This window comes from Castor canadensis, chromosome 4, assembly GCF_047511655.1.
Source record: "Castor canadensis chromosome 4, mCasCan1.hap1v2, whole genome shotgun sequence".
Lineage (NCBI taxonomy): Eukaryota > Metazoa > Chordata > Mammalia > Rodentia > Castoridae > Castor > Castor canadensis.
The window spans coordinates 166,070,486-166,092,727 of record NC_133389.1 but is presented as its reverse complement, the minus strand read 5'-3'; the positions used below and the strand labels follow the sequence as shown (position 1 = coordinate 166,092,727).

Sequence of the window (22,242 nt, the reverse complement as noted above, 5' to 3'; positions counted from 1 at the left end):
AAACAGGAAAAGTAGCTGGTGTGGTGGTACATGCCTGTAATCCTGGCACTCAGGAGGCTGAGGCAAGAGGGTTTTGAGTTCAAAGTCAGCGTGGGCTACATAGTGAGACCTGGTGTGTGCAAGGCCCTGGGTTTGATCCCCAGCACTGCCAAAAACAATTGTGCTTGCGTATTTTCATAAAGCAACAATAGAAAATAAAAGTAAAGCTGGAAGAGGCCTCCTGGGCTGAGAGTGGTAAGGGTGAAAGGATGAGAGAGAATGGAGGAAATGGCATGCTGGGGACCTGGGCTGGGGACATTAAGGAGCACCAGTGGTGGAATGGATAAGTACATTGTGGCATTCATACAATGGAATACTATACAGAAATGAAAGAAGAAGAACGACTACTTTAGTGACATAGATTAGTGTTGCATGAAGGAACTGGGCCAGAGAGTGCGTACCATATAATTCCATTTCTATGAAGTTTAAAAATCTGGCAAAATGATTCCTTGGTGAGATAGAAGTCTCCATATTATTTATGATGGGGAGGCACTGACTGGGGGGATGTTTATGAGGAAGCCTTATGGGGTGTGGGGTGTGGTTGCATGGGGTACACCTGTGTAAATTGTATTAAGCAATACTTTTGTTTGTTTGTTTTTCCTGTACTGGGGATGGAACCCAGGGCCTTGCACATGTTAGGCAAGTGCTCTACCACTGAGCTACTTCCCCAGCCCAATTAAGCAATGCATTTAACTTAGTGCACTTACTGTGTATAAGTTATGCCCTAATAATGAAGGAAATACAAAGAAGTGGTGTATGGAAGCCATGGGGGGCTGTGTTCCCTGACTGCTGAGGTCTTCGGTTGCTGTCTGGACCCTGCTCACTGACCAGGTACTAGTCTTAGAGCCTGGAACAAGCATCCCGTCACTTCCACACCATTCTCAATCCCTGGACACCGCCTCCCTCCTCTGGTCCATGGGGGGGCTCTTGCCTCCCTTCTACTTCTGTCCTGCCCACTTTTCCAGAGCCCTGACTCCTTCCTAGGAGCCCAGCTCTCACCTCAGTCTGAACCATATGCCTCTCCTTCCACAGCCAGAGGATCTGGAAGCCCCCAAGACCCATCACTTCAAGGTGAAGACCTTCAAGAAGGTGAAACCCTGTGGCATCTGCCGACAGGCTATCACCCGGGAGGGCTGTACCTGCAAAGGTAAGCAGCTAACTTCTGACTTATGTTGCTGGGGACCTGAGCTGGCCAGGCTGGGGGCAGACTGGGATTCTGCGGGACAAATGTACCTGGGGTCCCGACCTGGTGGCAGGTAGGGTGAAATGGCAGAGATGGTGTGAGGGTGACAAGTGTGAGGGCATGCAGATGTCATGCGAGTGGTACGTGGAAGGGGTGTGGGTAGGATGCGACAGTGTGTGGATGGCATGTACTTGGGGTGTGGAAGCTGTGTGAAGGTCACGTGCAGGATGTGGAAGTCATATGGTTGAGGTGTATGGTGGAAAGTATGTCAGTGGCTTGTGCCTGGCACTGGAAGTGTTGTAAAGAAGTCAGATCATGGGCTGGAGGTGTGGCTCAAGTGGTAGAGCGCCTGCTTTGTAAGCATGAAACCCTGAATTCAAACCCCAAACCCACCAAAAAATTTTTAAAAAGGCAGATCTCAGTTTGGGACAGTCTGCGGGTGAATTTAAGAGGCCCCAAATCAGAGTCAGTGGAGAACTTGCTGGCTGCTAGGCTTTTTCAGTCACTGTTCTTATCTGCTCCTGGATGGGCCTGGGGTGTGGCTCTCACTGTCTGTGTCTTGTTGCACTGGTAAATCAGCAGGAAGCTAGGCACCCACCCGATGACTGACACCATCACCCACCCAATTGCTCTGCCAGACACCTCCCTCCCATTCCCCCTACATCCCACCAATCACCAGGGCCCCCAATGCAGCAGGAGCCACCGGAGCTTCTTGGCACCATTTCTCCTCAATTCTGCCTTCATCCCCTGACATAGCCCCTTGGCCCCTTCCTGTTTCCTGACCCATCTCTCTAGTCCACCCTCCTCTCTAGCTTCTGTGGGTCTTGAAAGTGTAACTCTTATTTATGTCGCATCCCTGGTTATAGCCTCCGAGGCCCTCAAAACACAGCCTCCCTACAGTGAGGCCTGGTGGGCTCAGCCCTTGCCAAACCCTCTGCCCTATGGCCCCACCCCACAACTCCACAAACCAGCTGCCCCCTACTCTGTTCCTGAAAAGGTTGAATACACCAACCTTGTTAAATGGCCTAGCTCTTTCTTGCCCTACGGCCTTTGTTCATGGGGTTCTGTCCACCTGGTCCCTGCTTCCCTTGCCTGCTAAGGTCCCAGTGACCTGGGTGGCAGGCATCCCAGCCTAGGTAGCAGTTCACCAAGCACTTTCATGCATGATCTCATCCAATGCCACAGCCTCCAGAGGCTGGTGTCATGCTTCTTTTACAGATGAATAAACTAAGGCTGTCAAAGCACATTGCTGACTGGATTGAAGTTGGGGTTTTAGGGTCTGTGCTGGGGTTAGGAGGTGGGGGTCAAGGCTTGCCATGTGTTGGAGGTAGGAGTGTTTGCCTGGAAGCATGGAAGCAAGTGAGCATGTGTGAACATGTGTGTAAGGTATTCCAGGCAAGGCCTGCCATGGGCAAGGGACAGAAAATTGTGGTTCACACTGGACATCTAACATTGAGTTTAGGCAGCCAACCAGAACTTTTGCAATACCAAAATCAGCCACACAGTGTCACCCTCCTCTCAAGAGGTCTGCCTGGAGGTTTAGGGTGGGAGTCGGGCGGTATTACTCAAGGGCCGGCTTTTGCATTTTGTTTGTATAACAGCATCCATCCTGCCCCCAACTGTTAGGCTGTGTGAATTAGTTTCCAGTTCTCCTATTTCCCCTCCAGCTCTTTCCTTCCCCTGGTGTCTTTCCTCCACCCCAAGAACCACCAATGCTGCTGTGACAGGAGGCAGCAGGGGAGTAGAGGCAGAAGGAAGTCCTGGGGACTCACTGTGTGATCTTGTGCACATCACTGGCTCTGGGTTCTCCAGCTGATCTGGCCTGAGAACTTGGGTTTACAGGAAATATGACTTCTATGTGCATGGCAGGCTCCCAGCGTGAGTGAGAGATGTCTCAGTTTCACCTAGCTCCCAGCCTGATCCTGCTGGTATGAGCTAGAGGGGAGGATGGTGACCAGCCTGGTTTGGCAGCTGTGGCTGGGACTGGTGGAGAGTGGGGAGTTGGTGAGAAGAAAAGGTGGGGAGAAGCCAGGGCTACACTCCAGAGACACCACTGGGTGTCAGGACTGGTCCACAGAAGGCCCAGGGGCCAGTTTCACCAAGTAAGCAGGGAAGACTCTTGGCTCCCTGTCCATTGCCTCATGTGTACCTTCAGCAGGAAGATGGGTCACCAGGACTAGGACAGTGCTGGGGCCACTGAGCTCACTGGTGAGAGATGCAGGAATGAATCAAGTCTCTGTGCTTTGGAAGCACAGGTTGTAGTGGCAGGAGGTAGACAGTCCCTCTTATCCATACCTCCCTCCCTTCATCCATCCCATACCCAGCCATCCATCCAGCCATGCCTCCCGTCCATCTATCCATTCATCATCTGTTTATCCATTTATCCATCCATCCCATCCATCCATCCCATCCATCCATCCATCTGTCCATCCATCCACCCATCCCATCCATCCATCCATCCATCCCATCCCATTCATCCCATCCTATCACATACATCCATTCACCCACCCACCCAGAGCCATCAGATATTGTAAAAGTTGCTCCTTGGTGGAGGGGGCAAGGGTGGATTAAACTCTAGCTTATGTTCTATCCACCATGCTCAACTCAAAGGTTTGCTGTGTTCTCTGATTCCTCCCATTCTTGAAGTCTTGGCTTCAGCAGGACAAGTGTCTGCTCTGGGGATTAAATGAGATAATATGCACAAAGTACTCAGATCAAATGTGCATGTGGTGCACATTCAATAACTCCTAATGAAGGTCACTTAGGTTCTACACAAGAGCCTACCTGCACAAACAGTTTGGCTGTAAAAATGAAAGTTTGAAAACCACTGAGAAGCGAGCATGGTCACACACGTCTGTAACCTCAACACTCGGGATCCTGAGGCAGGAGGATCACAGGCCCAGGTCAGCCTGAGCTGTATAGCAAGACTCTGTCTCAAGAAAAAAAAAAAAACAAGCAAACAAAGCCCAACCCAACAACAAAACAAACAGGGTTGGTGGAGTGGTTCAAGAGGTAGAGCGCCTGCCTAGCAAGCATGAGGCCCTGAGTTCCAACCCCAGCGCTGCCAAAAACCAAACCAAACCAAAACAACAACAACAAAACCAAAGGAGGGGAGGGACCCAACCCAATAGTAACAAAACGAAACAAAAACTCTGGGAGAGATGATCTAGAAGTTTCTTCTTGTTACTATTCCTGAGCCCCCTTGGTAGAAACCTTGTATCACTTAGGGTTCTCCAGAGAAACAGAAGTAACAGGGTATGTATACCAAGAGCTATCTAGACAGACAGACAGACAGATATGGAGATTTATTTTAAGAGAATTAGCTCATGTGGTTGTGGAGGCTTGGTAAGTCCAAATCTTCAGGTAGGCTGACAGGCTGGAGACCCAGGGCAGAGTTGCAGCTCAAGTTCAAAATCAACGTGCTGGCAGAATTCTTTCTTGCTTGGAGAAGTCAGTCTTTATCTTTTCAGACCTACAGCTGACCAGATGTGGCCCACCTGCATTATGGAGGGCAAAGTCCACTGATTGCAATGTTAATTGCATCCAGGCTCTGTGGCTCACACTTGTAATCCCAGCTACTCTAGAAGATGGAGATCTGGAGGATTTCAGTTTGAGGCCAGCCCAGGCAAAAAGTTATTGAGACCTCATCTCAACCAACAAAGCAGGTATGGGGGCATGCACCTGTCATCCCAGCTGTATACAAGGTATAGGTAGGAGGATTGTGGTTTGAGGTTGGCCCCAGACAAAAACCATGACATTCTACCTGAAAAATAACTAAAGCAAAAAAGGGCTGGGAGGCATGGCTCAAATGGTAGAGCACGTAGCTAATAAGCATGAGGCAAACCCCAGCACTGCCACACTCACAAAAAACGTTAATCTCATCTAAAAAAAACCCTCCACCTTTCCAGAATCATCTAGAATAACATTCGATCAAACATCTGGGTACTGTAGCTTAGCTGAGTTGGCAAACAAAAATTAATCATCACAAACCTGTAGTCCAGCTGGGGGCAGGCTTGGGTGACCTGGTGAGCAGGTGGCAGCCGGGCCAGCACCTCTGAGGGCCGGGAGGGAGGTAAGACTGGGCCAGGCATGCTGGCGGTTATGGGCAGGATCAGGTGCACACTAGGGCTCTGTGCTTGTTCTCCTTCGAGTCCAGGAGGAAAAGCCATTTAGATCCCAACAATGGTGGCTTCCTGTGTTCCCGAGAGGCAGGAAGCTACCCCAGGACAGAGTTCTGGCAGCCCAGCTGAGGTGGGAGTGGAGGCCAGGGGCTGGAGTTGGGGTGAGGTTCTCTACCCCAGCAGGTAGCCACATGCCTCCCTCAACAGGGGCTCTGCTCCTTCTGAGGCCACGGTGGCCCTGCTGTGTGTGGAGGGATGCTGACACTGGCAGGCAGACACAGGGTCTCCTGGTCTCCATGACCTTTGTTTTGACAGAGGTACTTCCTGGGGAATGCATCAAGCAGGGTGCTGGCACAGGAGGGCGCTGCAGGCGGGTTTGTGACCACAGGGCCTTTGGGAGGAGCTGGAGCTACTCTGCAGAATTGAGGCTGATTCTGAGTTGAGTGTCCTGGGAGTCCTCAGCATCTGAGGGACACCAGGAGACAAGAGGCTGGACTTTCCTGCTCTCATTCCACCCTGCATCCAATGCCTGTGACAAGAAATGGTTCTAATGGAGGCGGTACTCCTGCCAACCCCAGGTCGGTCTGTCCCCAACAGCCTCTGGGATGTTTTCAGGGTTGGACAGGGCTTTTCTCTTTTCTTGGCAGGAGGGATGGGAAGTCTGCTTGCACTGCAGTAACAAAATACCTCAGGCTGGGGAAGTTATAAACAACATTTATGCCCTTGGTTCTAGCGACTGTAGGTCAAAAATCAGGGCATCAACCAGCTGATTGTGCCTGGTGAGGGTCTGGGCTGTTCCCATGACGGTGCCATAGTGGGAAGGCAAAAGAGCATTGTGGCTTTTGGAAGGGCGCCTTGGTGCTATCACCAAAGGTCTTAGGTGCTGGTATAGGAGGGACACACAGTCAGACCGCAGCAGGAGATGCACTGGTGTGATGCACAGGTTCCCTCAGCTGGATGAGGGCTTGGGGTCCTGGTCCAGGTGGTGTAGACCTAAGGGCCTTCAGGGTAAGGCCGGCAAATGAGCGTTGAGTCTGCAGTAGGGACTCCGGCTTCTGGAGATCTGGAGGCAGCTGCTCTGCCCAGTGCCTTCCAAAATGGAAAAAGTCTTGGTGTTTATAAACACTAAGCCATCTAATGAAGGCAGGCCCATTCACCCTGGAGCCTGAGACCAGAGAGGGGCAGTGATCTGCTCCAGGTTGCAGTGATGGGATAGCAGTTGGGACTAGAACCCAGATCTGACAGGAGACAGGGCTTTTCAACAACTGTGACCAAGATGAAGACACTGCTGACAGCAGTTAACCTTTATGAATGGGAATCCCCCTTTTCTGCCATTTCATGTTCCAAGCTGGCAGTTATTATCGTCAACTGTGGTTTGAAAATATTAGATGAAAATTCCAAGTGAACAATTCATTGGATTTAAATATCTTTGTAACAGTGTATTGATAGGGCTGTTCTATTTTATTAGTTATTGTTGATCTCTCACTGTGCCTAATTTAGAAATTAAACTTTATCACAGGTACATATGTACAGGAAAAAGCATAGTACACACGGCGGGGGGAGGGGTTCTATTTTTGTGGTACTGGGGTTTAAACTCAGGACCTACACCTTGAGTCATTCCACCAGCGTTTTTTTGTGATGGGCCCACGGTAGTCTGGAGAACTATTTGCTGGGGCTGGCTTTGAACCCTGATCCTCCTGATCACTGCCTCCTAAGTAGCTAGGATTACAGGTGTGAGCCACTAGCGCCCAGCCACAGGGTGGGTTCTGTCCACCTTTTCAGGCATCTGCTGTGGGTCTTGGCGTGCATCCCCCATAAAGTACCGTGTGCCAAGCACTCTGTAGAGTATGACGAGTCTTTGAGTCGTCATATCCTCACTGTGAGGTAGATGCTATTATTACCCACACTTTACAGGTGGTGGAGGCTCAGGGCAGTTAGGTAACTTGCCCCAGCTCACACAGCTCTCACAGCTCCTGCATGATTTGCATCTGAGCTGAGCCAGTCCACATGCAGCCAGGTGGTGACGTGTCAATGAACAGCGAGGACAGTGGATGAGTGGAGGGATGAAGGACTGCCTAATTCTCTTACTCCCCACTCCTGTTTCCCCCTCACACACCAGGCTTGGTCACGGGTGGTGTACAACCTTCCCAGCTCCCATAGTCCCTCCTGCCCTCCCAGCAAAACCTGGGAGCTGAAGAGTCCACACCCACTTGTGTCTCTGCTGCCCTGGAATGCCAGCCCTGATCCTGGGAGCTATTAGGGACAATTTCCCCATTTTGAAATTCACTCCACATTTATTGAGCCCTATGTAGCTGTCAGGCCCTGTTCAGGGCAGATGTAGGACCCTTCTTCTTTCTGCAGAGAGGCAGCTGGGGTGAGAGAACAAATCATAAAGAAATCCTCAATCTTCCTAGATTGACAAAAGCTTTCCACAGGAAGTGAGCTGAGGATGCTGGGAGCACAGGGAGGGAGACACCATCTCTGAATGCCTGATTATCCAGAGAGGGACATTTTGAACTGGACCTTGCAGGGTAGATATGAGTTCACTATTCTGGACCTGCTCCTTGCAGACTCAGAGGTCCATCTGGGGACTCAGGAGTGGCAGGAATGGATCTCTTTAGGGGCATCAGCTGCAGGTGAAGATGACCAAGCTGGGGAGCAGGACAGTGGGTTCTAAGCAGGGCTGCAATGTGATCCGTTTGCGCTTGACAGTGGTGTATGGAATGAAAGGGTGCAAGGCTTGCGGGGAGCTGGGGAGGATGGGTGGGATCTGATGTCTTTTTGGAGTTACTTTCTGGGGCATATCATTAAGTTCTTGGCTGGGTGAGGAAAGGGAAAACGAGTGAAAGGCAGGAGCGTGCAGGTACCAGGAAGCAGGGACGGTCTAGAATGTACTCTCTGGCCTTGGTTCCCAGCCTCAGTCAGCCATTGGTCTCCTGCTTTCTGAGACCAATAACTAACTGTATTAGTTATCTACTGCTGTGTAACAAATGACCCCCACACTTAGTGCTTTAAATCAAATGCAGAATTGCCAGTCTTCAGAGTTTCTGAGGGTTAGGACTTCATGGTGACGTGGCTGGGTACTTCTGGCTCAGGGTCTCTTTGAAGTTGAGTCAATATGGCAGCTGGAGCTACACTCCTGAAGTCCTCACTGGGTCTGGGGGACCACCATCCTGAGCAGCTCTCTAATACCTAGTGATTTGGGGCTGGCTAGGGGCAGGGGGCCTCAGCTCGTCATCATGTGGACTTCTGCACAGGGCTGTTGGAGGGACCTCACAACAGGGGGCTGGCAAGTAATCCAAGAGACAAAGGTTAAAGTCACAATGCCTTTTATGGCTTTGCCTTACAAGTTAGCATCACCAATTCTCCAGAAGTCCATGTGTTAGTCATTTCTTTGTCACTATGACAGAATTTGCCCAAGATATATCAATTTAAAGGAAGAAAAGTTTATTTTAGCTCACAGTTTTTTCTGGCAGTACTAGGGCTTGAACTTAGGGCTTTGCACTTGCTAATTAGATCCTCTACTGCTTAAACCACACCCAAGCCCTTTTTGGTCTGGGTATTTTGGAGATAGAGTCTTGCTTTTTGCCTAGGCTGGCCTGGACCATAAGCCTTCCTCTCATAGCTGGGATGACAGACATATGCCACCACACCCAGCTTTTTCTGTTTAGATTGGGTCCCACAAATTTTTTTGCCCAGGCTGTCTTGGAACTGGGCAAAACTCAGCCTCTCTCATAGCTGGATGACAGACATGAGACACAGTGCCCAGCTCTTGGTTGAGATGGGGTCTCAAGAACTTTTTGCCTAGGCTGGGAATTGATCCTCCCAATTTCAGCCTTCCAAGAAGCTAGGATTATAGGGTTGAATTATAGGATCGGGCTACTGCACCTGACTTTTTTTTTTCAGATGGGATCTCAGCCAGGCCTTGAACTTGTGATCCTCCTGTCTCAGCCTCCCAAGTGTTAGAGAAACAGAAAAGGAACAAAGCCCTTCAAGGGCACACTCCCAAAGACCTAACTTCCTCCCCCTGGGCCTATGTTAGTCAGACTTTTGTCCCTGTGACAAAAGTCACAGAACAATTTAAGAGAGGAGAGCTCATGATTTCAGAGGTTTTAGTCCATCATGGTGGGGAGGGCATGGCAGAGCACAGCAGCTCACCTTCTGGTGGCCAGAAAGCAGAAGAGAAGAATGCCTGTGCTTATGGCTTCCTCCTTCTTCCCCTTTTATTCCGTCCGGGCCCCCAGCCTATGGGATGGTGCCCACATTCCAGGTGGGTCTTTCCCTCTTCATTAATCCTCTTTGGAAATACTCTCACAGACACAGCCAGAGTCATGCTTTACTAATCTTAGGCAACTCTCAATCCAGTCAAGTTGACAGTGATTGATAACCATCACAAGGCCCCACCTCCTAAAACTTCTACCACCTCCCATTAGCACGATGGGTTGGTCACAAGGGCCTTTGAGGGACATTCAAGACCCAAACTAGAGTACTGCCTGATTATATGAATCAGCCTTTGTCAGTGTGGGAGGAGACAACAGAGAGCATGAAGACCAGGAACAAGACACATTGGCAGCCACCTCTGTGGCTGGGAGTCACAGTTTCCCTTTCTGTATCACACTGAGTATTTCATTGGTCTGGGGAGTGGGAGGCCAGCAGTATGGCCTCCCAAGCTTTAAATGACAGTAGAAGGACACAAGTTGTAGAGCACGAATTAATGCTCCATGGAGAAGACCTGAGAAAGTTGACCAAGAATATAAAGAAGGCTTTCCTGGAGGGGCCTCAGCAAGAAGGCCTCCTTGAAATTGGGGGCAGGTGCCTCTAAAGGTGGCTTGCCCACACCTGACCTGCTGAGGACCCACCATGGCCTTTGGTTTACTGAAAACTTTTCTTCCAGGCTGAGGACTGGGGGCTGGGGAAACCTTTCCTTGCTTTGTGCTGTATAGCTGCCAAGGGCAAGCTTTGGGGAGTGTGCAGGGTGTCCTCAGCATGCTGTACGGATTGCCCAATAGTTTCCCCATCTGCCCTCCACCAAGGGCATTTGCTGAGTGTCTGCCCACTGTGTGACAGGCAAAGCTACCCTGTGTGGTCCTGGAGGCCATGAACTGCTAAGGGTGCCTCCCCAAGAGAACCCTGGACTTAGCCCACAGTTTACTCACTAAACCATGTGTCCTGGCACAGTACTGGATCCGCCTGGAGAAGGGGCACCTTCTCATCATTCCTCCAAAGACAGTGCACACTAGTGTCACGGGCCTGGTCTGCCTAAATCAGCACAAAGAAGCTGCATGGTCTCATAGGTCTGAAGCAGGCACTGTCCTAGCTACAGGAGGAACAGTGTGAAAGAGATAGGCATGCACTCTGTGCTCATGAGTCTACTGTGGGGAGATAGGTCAGCTAGAAGTTACCCAAGATGACCTCAGATTATGAACTGTGTAGAGGAGGAAATCATCAGGGTGCTGAGAAAGAGTAATGGAGACCTGCTGTAATTTGGAAGGTCAGGAAAGGCCTAGTTGAATAGATGCTTTGAATAGATTCCAGTGGTAAGAGGGATTCAACCCAGTAGAGTTCAGGGGTGAGGGAGAGTGGTCCAGGTAGCTGGAGCAAAAAGTGCAAAGGCCCTGAGGTAGGAAAGAGCACATTGCATTCTGAGAACAGACAGAATTGTGAAGTGCACTGGAGGCAGATGGAGTCCTGAGCCCCACTGGGTCCCTAGTGTTTAGACTGTGGTGGGGAGGCCCAGAGTGGACCCTTGTACAGCTCAGGAAAAGGCTGAGAGTGGGGTGGGATGATTAAATGATGAGGTACACATAAACTCCAGGGGAGATCTTCAGTAGGATCTACTGTGTACCATGTACAGTGTGTGCATGCGTGTATATGTGTGTATGTGTGTTTTTGTGTGTGTGAGAGGGAGAGAGAGTGAATCAACTCCTTGAAGAAGCCCACTGGTGGGCAAGAACCAAGATTGGGGGTAGGGATCTTTCAGTCTGGAGGCAGTGGCTCAGTGAGAACCTTCCAGTCTTAGGCTACATGGCAGGGGTTTTCTCAGTTCTGAGTCCAAAGAAGGTTTTGGGGGCAGGACTGGAGGTGGCTGGGCTCAGAGGGAGAGCACCTTCTGGAAGGGACAGGTGCCATCTGGGGTTAGGGTTGGGGTACCTAGGCAGCAGGAGAAGCTGAAAAGCTAGTGGGATGTGTAGGACTTGGGTAGGTGGCTGAGGGGAATGTTTCATGGTGTGACCAGGGATGATGTCCTGAGCTGGGCTGGGGACTGCAGGGGTCAGGAAAACCTTGCTCAGCACTGGCTGAGTCACAGCCCTGAACTGGGTCAGGACTAGGTTCTGAGAAGACCCAACCTAGGGCCAGCGGCCAAGGTCACATCCCAGGTTCCACCCAGCATGCCTGGTTGGAGCTTCTCTTCCACCCCCTCCCAATGCCAGGCCTTGGGGCCACTCTGGGCTTTAATCTGTACCTCAGCCTCCCCTGCTGTGCTCTGCTGAGAATCACCTTGGTTTAAAGCTGTCGGTAAAATAGAACGACAGTTGGCTGTGGCTCTGGGCTGTGGCAGCTGAGGAGCTGGGGTCTGGGGCCTAGGACACTCCTTTCCCCTCCCCTCATGGTTCTCTAACCAGTGTCCAACCCTTCTGCCTCAGTAGGTCCTGCGGGCACAGAACAAGTTCCAAGACCCCCTCTCCACCCTGGGATCTGGAGGGAAGGGACCCTCAAATCCCTTCAAGAAGTCCCAGGGCCTTGGGAGGTGGGGCAGCAGGACTGGGGACATTCCAGGCTTTGGGAACTTGATAGGAAATTTGATTCCAGCTTCTGGTAGTGGGAGGTGGGGACAAGTCTTCTGTCTGTGTGTGTGTGTGTGTGTGTGTGTGTGTGTGTGTGTGTGTGTGTGTGTGAATTCGTGTACTCACGTACTCACGTGCATGAACTGTGTGTTGGTCATCTGCCCACGTGTCTGTCCATAGATCGGCGTCAAGGGTGGACTCCGGAGGTCTCCCATGCAATTGTGTATGTTGGTGACCGGGGTCAGAGGGTGTCCTTGGCACAAGTGTGTGTATGAGTCTATGTGTGAACTGGCTAAGTGTATGGGTGTGGGGAGAGGTCCTGGGCGTGTGTGCATGGGGAGAACGTGTGTGACGAAGTTTGCCTTGTCGTCTGCTTGCCTGCCTGCTGTAACGGGAGAGGCCCCCTTACTCCTTGGCGGGACTGGCATGGGGCGTGGGTCCCGGTTACCCCTGCCCTGGCAGGGCTCCAGCGGGGCGCGGGCCCTGCCTCCCCCGCCCCGCCCACCTTCCCGCGCCCGCCGGGAGGGTCCGCAGTCCCGGGCGCTCCCCCCTCCTCTGTCCCTCCCTCCGTCTCTCGGTCCCTCCTTCCCTCTCCAGCGCCGATCGAGGTGGGAGGAGATTTCGCTGGAGTTTCCATTTCATACCTCGCGGCTAAAACTTTCTTTCTGTGTCTCGCCCTCTTGCAGTCTGCAGCTTCTCCTGTCATCGGAAATGCCAGGCCAAGGTAAGGGGCCGCGTGCGGCTTGGCGGGCCGGGCGGAGGGCTTGGGGACGCGCTTGGCAAGGGGTCCGCGGCTGGAGAGGGGGCGCCGGCGGGGCGGGGGGCGGTGCCCGGCTCGTCCCTCCTCCTCTCTTTGTTTATGCAAAGCGCCGGGGCCTGGGAGCGGGCGTAGGTCAAGGTGAAGGCGCAGGCCCGCGGGCGGGGGGGCGGGGTAGGGGACAGTGGGACCCGGGTGCGGCGCGGCGTGCAGTCTGGGCGGCTACTGGAGTTGGCTGGCTGGACCGTTCCGAGGGAGGGGCCTTAGAAGGTGTTGCTGCTCGTTCTCCCTGGGGGGACTCGGGGAAGAGGGGAGTGCGACGCATTTCAGTCACCCTGCGGGCCAAGCAGGGCCCTAGTTGGTCCAGTTGGGCCAGCCCAATTAATTATCTGCAATCACGGGACCTGGCAGGCGGGAGAAGGGGGTAAGTGGGGGAGGAGGGGAACGTGCACCCAAGTCAGAAGTATGCGGGAGCTTGGAACCATTGGAACCACTGTCCCACCTTCTTTATTGCTCATGCCCCGTTTTGATCCTGTTTCCCCCATCAGTTTTTCCTGGTTGGTCTTGGCGTGAGAGGGCAACGAGGCAAGAGGACTGGCGGGGGGGGGGGGGGGGGTTGCTGGGCCCTGGTTGTCCAGGCAGCTTCTTAGGCCTTGGCAGAGGGGTGGTGGTGGTGGTCAGCTTTGTGGAGTAGTGGAGGTGTGGGGTGATGCCAGGGTGGATTATGAGTTTGGGAAGGCAACTGTGCTGTCAAATGGCTCAGCTGTTCCTTAGGGTGGACATTCCTCCCCTCCCCTCCTGTGCTCTCCCCTCCCCTTCCCTCTCCTTCCCTCTCCTGCTGGCTGCACATCACTGTCTACACCTTTTTCCATCCCTGTCCTTTTGCCTTCTTTTGCTGCTCACACTTGACCTTTCAGGAAGGAGCTCAGGGAACGGAAGAGGGGCAGATGCTTCAGAAAGGAGCACTCAGCTGTGCAGGCTCCTATTTGGTGCATCTTGTACTTTACTTCTTATTGGCTGGGTGGCCTTGGGCAACTCATGTGCCTCTCTGAACCTGGTTCATCCTCAAGGATATGGGGATGAAAAGTCTGCCTCATAAGGCTCGTTCTGAGGATTAAACGAGCTAATGTGTCTTGCAGTCTGCAGCTCAGTGCTGACAAAGGTGCTCAGAAATATAACAGGTGAGCATCACCTGGTCCATCTGAGGGCTGTGGGCTACAATTGGGGAAGGGGTGCTTATGGAGCAGCAAGGCTGGGAGGGGTCCACTCCCTCCTGAGAGATCTTGCATGTGCTGTGAACACCCTTTGCTGGGGGGGGGTGTCTTCCCATCTGTAAACTCAAGGTTTGGGGCTCACATAGCCAAGGTGCAAAGGTGGGGGGTGGGGAGCTGTGGCTTACAGTATGTGTAGGGTGACTTTTCTGCTCCTTCCATTACTGCCTGCTCTTCTGGCTCCTCCAGTCTTATCTTCAGGTGGGGAGTTTTGTTCTCCCTCTATTTCTCTCCTGTTCTGTTCATCTGGAGCAGAGTTTTCTACCTTTAGCCCCCAGAACCCTTCTACCTGCCTCCCTACACCTGTATTTCTAATAAATGAATATTTGTCAATGCTTAGGTCCTAGAAAGCATTCCACATGCACTATACTTGTAATTCCATTAGAGGTTAAAATATAGGCCAAAAAGAGCATGCTGTCTTACAGACAGGGAAACTGAGACAGCAAAACATTGAATGACTTCCCAAAGTCCATTTCCTCCCCTCATCTGTCACCAGGCTTTTGTGCTTCCTTCTGATTGCCCCTCACTGTTCATGGGTAGGTGTTTCTCCATCCTGCCCTGTGCTCTTCCTCCTCTACTTGCCATCTCTTGGTAGCAGCAGGAAACATGTAGAGAGGATAATGGGGTGAACTTATAGGCAGTGAAGGGTCTGAGTAGGGAAAATAGGTGGCCCAGAGAAGCCCAGAAAGATGTGACAGAAAGTGGCCTCATATTGTGTAGCAGCTTTTTTGTGGCAATAGAGGGATGCCAGAGGTAATTTTTTTGGGGGCGTGTAGTCTGCCTAGTGATGCAGGCAGGGGTTTGTGGGGGGCACTAGGCTGCCACTGTCTAGCTCTGCCCAGCCAAGAACTCCAACCAAGAGAGAAGGGGTGGACTGGCAGGGCAGGAGCCACACAGATGGGCTTTTTATAAGATTTTCCTCTATAGAAAATGGGACCCACCGGTGGTGTGTGCTCCACCCAACTGGCAAGTCTCTCCGAGAAACCACAAGTCTTACTACTGCCTTGCCTTTTCCTCCTGCCAGGAAGGGCAGTGGGAGCCCCAGAGCACACTGCAGGCTCTGTGGTCTGGATTTTATAACCAGATCAACTCCAGGGTCATCTCATCCATCCCCTGCTTCCAGACAGGATCCATTAAACCACTGTTATGCTTTCTTCCCATGCAGGACACTAGTTAAGGGAGCAAGACAGATAAGATTAGGCTAGGGTAACCCTGGAGGACTTCTTGGAAGAAGGGTCATGTGAGGTAGACACATGGTGACATCACGAAGTGCAGGAGCAAAGGTCTGTCAAGCTTGTGGTGCTTGAAAGGTCAAGGTCATATGGCAAGGAAGCAGTGTGTGCTGGAGAGCACTAGAGATATGATCTGACTTCCACTGTGAGAAGGCCACTCTGGTCTTGAGCAGGCAACAGGGTAGGGGCAAGGATAAGGGCCAAGAGGCTGCTGATGGTGCCCAAGTGAGACCAGTTGGTGGCTTAGCCCATGGGAAGTTTCCGGCAGTAAGAAGGGGCTGGCTCTGGGGGGAATTCTGAGGTAGAATTCAGAACTTGTTGGTAGGTGGGATGTTGGGAGAGAGAGAGAGAAAAAAGGCTTTCTCCAGGTTTTTGGCCAGAGCAGGGCATGTGGTTTCTTTCACTCATTGAAATAGATGAAGCAGGTGAGGGGTTTTGTGGAAAGAGAGCTCCAGGATTCCTGCGTTTCTGGGTTTTTGTTCACAGCTCTCACACACACTGTGGCTTCTTACTGATTTGATCATCTACAATTCTGTGCTCTTCAGCCACTCCCCCAGTGAGTGGCTAGATCTTACTACCTGAGTGCACCACCTTCCGGAATGTTCCTGAAGCATGAGCCCATGGCTCAAATGGGTCGATATGATTAAACAGATCACCCTCAGGTGTAGTAGCTTATAGAAACAAGAGCCATTTATGATCTGACACCATCTCTGGGGGTCTGTGCTTTGGGAGGGGCTTAGCTGGCCAGTTAAAAGTCAAAGGCCTCACATGGGTGGCAGTCAAGGTATTGGCCAGGGTCCCAGTCTCTGAAAGCCTGATGGGGCTGGAGGAGCCTTTTCCAAGCTTGTTCTTTTCTGTGACTAGCAAGTTGGAGCTGATGACGGCAGAAGGCCACAGGTGCCTCTTTCTAGGATGGCGTGAGTGTCCTTGCAATGTGCTGGGTCCCAGGAGTGAGTGACTCAAGAGCAGAGCCATCATGTCTTTCTATCCCAGTCTTAGAGACACCTTAGAAAGCCACCATTCTCCTGATGCACAGGTCAGTCCTGTGCCGTGCAGAGGAGCACACCCTGGGCCATGCACACCAGGAGGCAGGAATCCAGGGGCCATGTTGGTCACTGACTACCACAGGTGCTCAGAGAGTGGCTGGCTGAGCTGGCTCCCCTGAGCCCATGGAGAGTGGGAAGGGCAAGGATGGAGCAAATCAGGTGCTGAGTTTACACTCTATCCCCTCTGCTCTCCAGCTCTGTGATTGACATGTTGTAGTACCCAACTTTTTGCCACTTGAGCCTCCTCTAGCTGGGCGAGGAGGGGCCTCATGTGCCTCTCCCAGTAGATGTGAACAGCTTGATTGCACAAAGGTAGGCTAAGAGATAGGTTGTGCCCCACTTCTAGAATAGTGCCATGCCCATAATGGGGAAATAGAAGGGCAGAAGAATGAATGTTAAGAACCAGTGAAACATGGTGGGTGGTTCACACCTGTAATCCCAGTTACTTAATAGGTGGAGACATGGATTGAGGTCTGACACCAGTCAAGGTAAAAGCGCAAGGTCTTATCTGAAAAACAGACTGAAAGCAAAGGGACTGAGGGCATGGCTCAAGTGATAGAGCACTTGCCTAGCAAGCTCGATGCCCTGAGTTCAAGCCCTAATACTGCAAAAACAAAAACAAAAAGATGAATGTCAAGGAACAGTTCGTACTTTGGGAGAGGCTGAGGAGTGGATGAAACCAGGAAAGAAGCAGACAAGCCTTTCAGTTGTTAATGTACTCCAAAAGCTTTCCTGCCTCCATATGGGCACAGACAGCACTCTGTAGTACTAGTTAATTCCAGTCATCTACATTTTTCTGATTGAGGTATAACTCACCATCAACTACACAAAACTCAAAAGTAAAGCTAGATTGATTTGCATATAGATAGGTATTGGATCAAGTTTTAGAAATTTCTACACCCCACGAGCAGCCCTTCTGTTCCTATCCAAGTCAGTATCCCCCAAAGGTAATTGCTGTTTTTACTCACGTCATCAGAGATGTGTTTTGCTGGCTCTTGAAATTCATGTAAATTGAATCATGCAGTGTGTTTGCTTTTGTGCCTGGCTTATTTCATTCAACATTATGTCTGAGAGGTTCATCCATGATTTTGTGGGTTGCAGTGCGTTTTGTTCTTTTTTATGGCTGTGTTGTATTCCATTATGTGAATACATCACAATTTATTTATCCATTCCACTGTTGGCTGCCATTTGGGTTTGTGCCAGTCTGGGGTTGTTCTGAACAAACCTGTGAGCATTAACTCACCTGCATCCATACAGAACTTCGTAACACACAAGAAGTTTTCATTCTGCCTGTGGCTTCTGGGAGGTGGGTAGGGCTCAGGGAAACACCATTTTACAACCTCAGCATTGAGGCCCAGTGAGGGCAATCATCTGGGATATTGGCACCTGGGCACCATGGGCTCTACACATCCTGGCACCGCCCTGGGATGAGTGGGTGGAACCAGGTGAGAAGTGAAGAAAGAATGAGAGTGAGCAAGAGAAACAGAGAAGCACTGGAGAGAAGGAACTGGGCCTGGCACTGGCATCTGTTGGAAACCATGCCTCCAGCTTTCATCCTGTCCTCTGAAGGAAGCAGATTCCAAGCCTTTTTTAGTCCATGCCCTTGCATCCTTTCTGGTCCTTTTCTTTTCCATTATTCCTCTCCTGTTGGGGATTGAAAATGAACGGCCTGGAGTTTGCCCTTTTATTTTAGCTGGCATGGCGGGCATAGGTACCCACAGGTTTTGTTCCCTGCTGTTTTCCTTCTTGGTCTCCTGCATTTTGACTCCATAACCCCAGATACATTGTATTTATGTATTTGTTATTTTAAATTTCATTTCTGAATGATTTTAAGTTTACAAAAAAGTTGCAAACATGGTGCAGAGTTCCCACATGGCAAGTCTGCTTTCCCCAGGTACATGTTTGAGAAAGGCTGTTCTCACTCCTGACTTGTTCTGATCTGAAATAGTAGCTCCTGATCAGGGTGTGGCTCTGTCCTACCCTTTGGCCTGGCCCTGGCTCTTGCTTGTCCCCCACACAGCCAGGCTGGAGGAAGGGGACTGCAGCAATGACTTAGCCTCCTCGCCTATAACAAAAGGGCTTAAATCCCATCATTTACCCCTACTTTTCAGCAGCATTACACATCCTCTTTTCTGCTAGTCTCTCATAAATACATCTGTAGCCTTCCTTCACAGTTGGGTTGCAGGCTTGGATTCTCTGGATATCAGGAACAGCTGAATGTGAGGGGCTGTCGGCTTCAGAACATGTCAAAGCCTCTGAGCCTAGGGGAGTGTTTAGGCTCTTTGGTCTTGGAGACAGACTGTTGAGTTTAATCCCAGTTTATTGTGTGACCTTGGGCAAATTACTGAATCTCAACCTGTAATCCTAGCTATTTGGGGGGCTGAGATGGAGAGGATCACAATTCTAGGACAGCCTGGGGAAAAAACAAAGTTTGCAAGACCCCATCTCAGCGGGAAAAAGCTGGGAGGGATAGTGCATACCTGTCATCCTAGCAACTGCAGGAAGCTTAAGACAGGATCTGGAACCAGGCAGGCCTGGACAAAAAGCCAGACCCAGTCTCCAAAATAACCTGAGAAAAAAGGATTGGAGGTGTGGCTTAAAAGGGAGAGCACCTGCCTTGAAACTGTGAAGCCCTGAGTTCAAACTCCAGTACTGCCAGAAGAACAAGCAAAAACCAGTTTACTGGATCTCTGTGAGCTCCAGTTTCTTCACCTGTAGGTGATGAATGTAGGACCTATCTTGTAGGGTTTTTGTGAGTACTGAGAATAGTAAGCCAACTAAAATGTCAACCTCAAAGTTTAGTACTCAAAAAGTTACAAATAATGACCTACTCTATTTTAATCTCTACTTCCTCCCACCTTGTGAAAGGCAGGAGGATCAGAGAGCAGCAAAACCTGCTGAGTGCAGTGATGTCAAGACTAGATACTTGTGCAGATTCTGCTGGTCTCCCTTCACCCGGGAAGACCCAGGACACTGCATATGAGAATAGAGTGGTTTTTGTTTGCCTGCCTCCTGGCACCTGTGAGCTGTGGCAGTGAATTGAGATCAGGTCTGTACATAGGAATTGCTTGGATGCTTTAAATGACTGGGTCCTGTCGCCCTTGGGCACTGGGTCACCAGTGGTAGGGATGTTTCTTTCTCCTCCTCCTCCTTCTTCCTTTTTTTTTTAAAGCAAGTTCTCATTATGTAGCCCAGGCTGACCTGGAACTCACAATCCTCCTGCCTCCACCTGCTGAGTACTGGGATTATAGGCAAGTACCACGGTGCTTGGCTGGTGACATCTCTTATCAACTTCAGTAACACTGGCTGTATGGCCCAGAAATTCTACTCTAAGGTTATTTATCAAAGAGAAAAATACGTCCTCAAAATGACTGGACACAAGGGCTGGGGACGTGGCTCAAGTGGTAGAGTGAGGCCCTGAGTTCAAACCCCAGTACCACCAACCCACCCCCCCAAGACAAAAAACGACATGTACACAAATATTCATAGCAGTTAAATTCACAAGAACCCCAAACTGGAAGGAGCCCAAATATTCCACGCCAGGTTAATGGGTAAACAAGTTGTGATATAACAGTACAGTGCGATACTCAGGGCCATAAAAAGGAACGAACTATTCTTACGCACAGCCACGCGGAGGAGTCTCAGAAATGCGGTTTCGGGTGACACTGTGAGGAGTGAGAGAAGCCAGACGCAGAAAGGGCGCGTACTGCACGATCCATTTTCAAGAAATAGCAAAACCCCAGCGGCAAAGAGCAGATTAGTGGTTACTGAGAACTGGGGGCGGTGGGAAGAGAGGCTGCAGGGGGATGCGGGGGAACATTTTGGGGGAATAGAAACGATCTGTATCTTTTTTGTTTTTTTATGTTTGTGGTGCTGGGGTTTGAACTCAGGGCCTTGCACTTGCTAGGAAGGCACCCTACCACTTGAGTCACGTGCCCAGACTTTCACCAATTTTTTTTTTTGTATACCCACAGAGTTGTACAACCATTGAAAGAGCCAATTTCAGTATATTTTCATCATTTCAAAAAGTGTTCGCTTTACTTCTCACCCCTCAATCCCTCTTCTTCCCCGACCCCATTCCAGCCCTAAGTGCCCCTTAATTTACTCCTTGTCTGTTACCTGGGTTGGAGATTTCACATGCGCAAAATCATGATCCTCACAACTGGCTTCTTTCACTTACCTGCTGTGTTCCTCTGTCCTTTCCCCTTTCTCCTTCTTTCCTCTTCCCTCCCCTCCTTCTTCTCTACTTTCCTTAGTGTCCTGCTTAGGACCTTTAGTACAGTGCTCACTAAAAGTAGCAAGAGGAGGCACCTTTTTTTTGTTCTTGATCTAGGGAGAAACCATCCAATCTTTCCATCCATGGTAGCTATGGGGTTTTCATAGATGCCCTTTATCAGGTTGAGGAAGTTTCATTCTATTCCCGGTTTGTTGAAAAAAAAATTTTTTTTTTGCATATATATTTGTAGAAGAGGTTGGACTACAGTTTGATTTTTCTTGTAATGTCTTCTTCTTGTTTTTGGTATCAAGGTAATAATGGCGCTCTTTCCTCTTCTGCTTTTGTAGCTGATTTTTTGTTTGTTTGTTTTGTTTTAGAGACAGGGTCTCATTTTGTTGCCTGGGCTGGCTTGGAATTTCTATACTCAAGCGATCTTCTTGCCTCAGATTCTCAAGTAGCTGGGACCATAGGTACATACTGCCGTGCCTGGGTCCTCTTCTACGTTTTGGAAGAGTTTATGCACAATTGGTTCTGATTTTTCTTTAAATATTTGGTAGAATTCACCTGTGAAGCCATCTGGGTCTGGGCTTTTATTTGTGTAGATTTTGGATTACTCATTCAATATCTTTATTTGTTATAAGTCTGTTCAGCCTTTCTGTTTCTTCTTGGGTCAGTTTTGGTAGTTTGTGTCTGTATAGGAAGTTTCTCCATTTCACTTTAATTACCTAATGTTTTGGCATACATTTGTTTGTGGTATTCCTTCATAATTCCTTTGATTTCTGTAAGGTCAGTAGTAAGGTTACTTCTCTCTTTCCTGATCCTGGTGGCTTGGATCTTTTTTCTTTTTTTCTTGGTCAGTCTAGCTAAGGGTTTGTCAGTTTTGTCAGCTGGTTCCAAGAACCTACCTTTTCTTTTCTGTTACCAAGTTTTTCTGTGTAACAACTGAGTTTATAGCTGTTCTTTATTGAGGGCCCTGGGCACAGCAGCTCCTTGACACCCATCTCAGTGAGTCCTTGAAGCACTGCACACGCAGCTGGTGTGGCTGGCCACACTCTCAGATGAGAGCATGGAGGTGAAATGCCTGTGCCAGCCATAGCCAGTGGCTGGCAGGCAGGGGAGCTGCTTCCAGAGCAGGTCTGAGTGTCTGTGCCAAACCCTGGTGGCTTTCACTATGCAGGGGACTGCTTCTGCTCCAGGCTTGGCTTCTATCCTCTGTGACTAGACTTGATCACTAAAGGGAGGAGGCATGTTCCCCTCTGGTGAGCTCCAGCATTGCCTGGTGGGCCTGTGAAGCACATTCTTGCTTCCACCACTTTGTTTGGGAGGGGGAAGGAGATGGGCAGGTCCAGGGACCTGTGTCACTTTCTAACATCCCAGAGACTCTGATGCTGCATTCCCCCCTGACAGCATCTGAGTAAGCCATGATGCCCTTTGAAACTCCCCCTTGACCCAGCTGGATGCAGGCCCCCAGCAAGCAGCTGCTGCCTTCAGGCCCTGTGTTCTGACTTCTGCTCTGCCTAGGGTTAAGGCCTAGGATGAGGTCGTTCTTTGGGAAACCATTTCTTCACTGCTTTGTAAAAAAATTGAAAGAA

At 50.3% G+C, this 22,242-nt stretch overlaps 1 protein-coding gene and 1 long non-coding RNA gene across 9 annotated transcripts in view; one reads left to right on the top strand and one right to left on the bottom strand.

Annotated features, from left to right (window-relative positions):
• The window catches only part of Tns1 (tensin 1), a 212,877-nt gene that overhangs the window by 39,186 nt on the left and 151,449 nt on the right, over positions 1-22,242 (top strand). For all 8 annotated transcript variants that reach the window (XM_074071696.1, XM_074071695.1, XM_074071683.1 and 5 more), the window contains 2 exons: positions 1,072-1,186; positions 12,815-12,852. In XM_074071696.1, the coding sequence (XP_073927797.1) occupies positions 1,072-1,186; positions 12,815-12,852 (153 nt within the window). The remainder of the gene's footprint in view (positions 1-1,071; positions 1,187-12,814; positions 12,853-22,242) is intronic.
• LOC141422397 (uncharacterized) lies at positions 4,513-5,853 on the bottom strand. Its single transcript, XR_012446938.1, has 2 exons — positions 5,213-5,853; positions 4,513-4,719 (listed from the first exon to the last, which is right to left on the bottom strand). It is a non-coding gene; the product is annotated as an uncharacterized lncRNA (long non-coding RNA).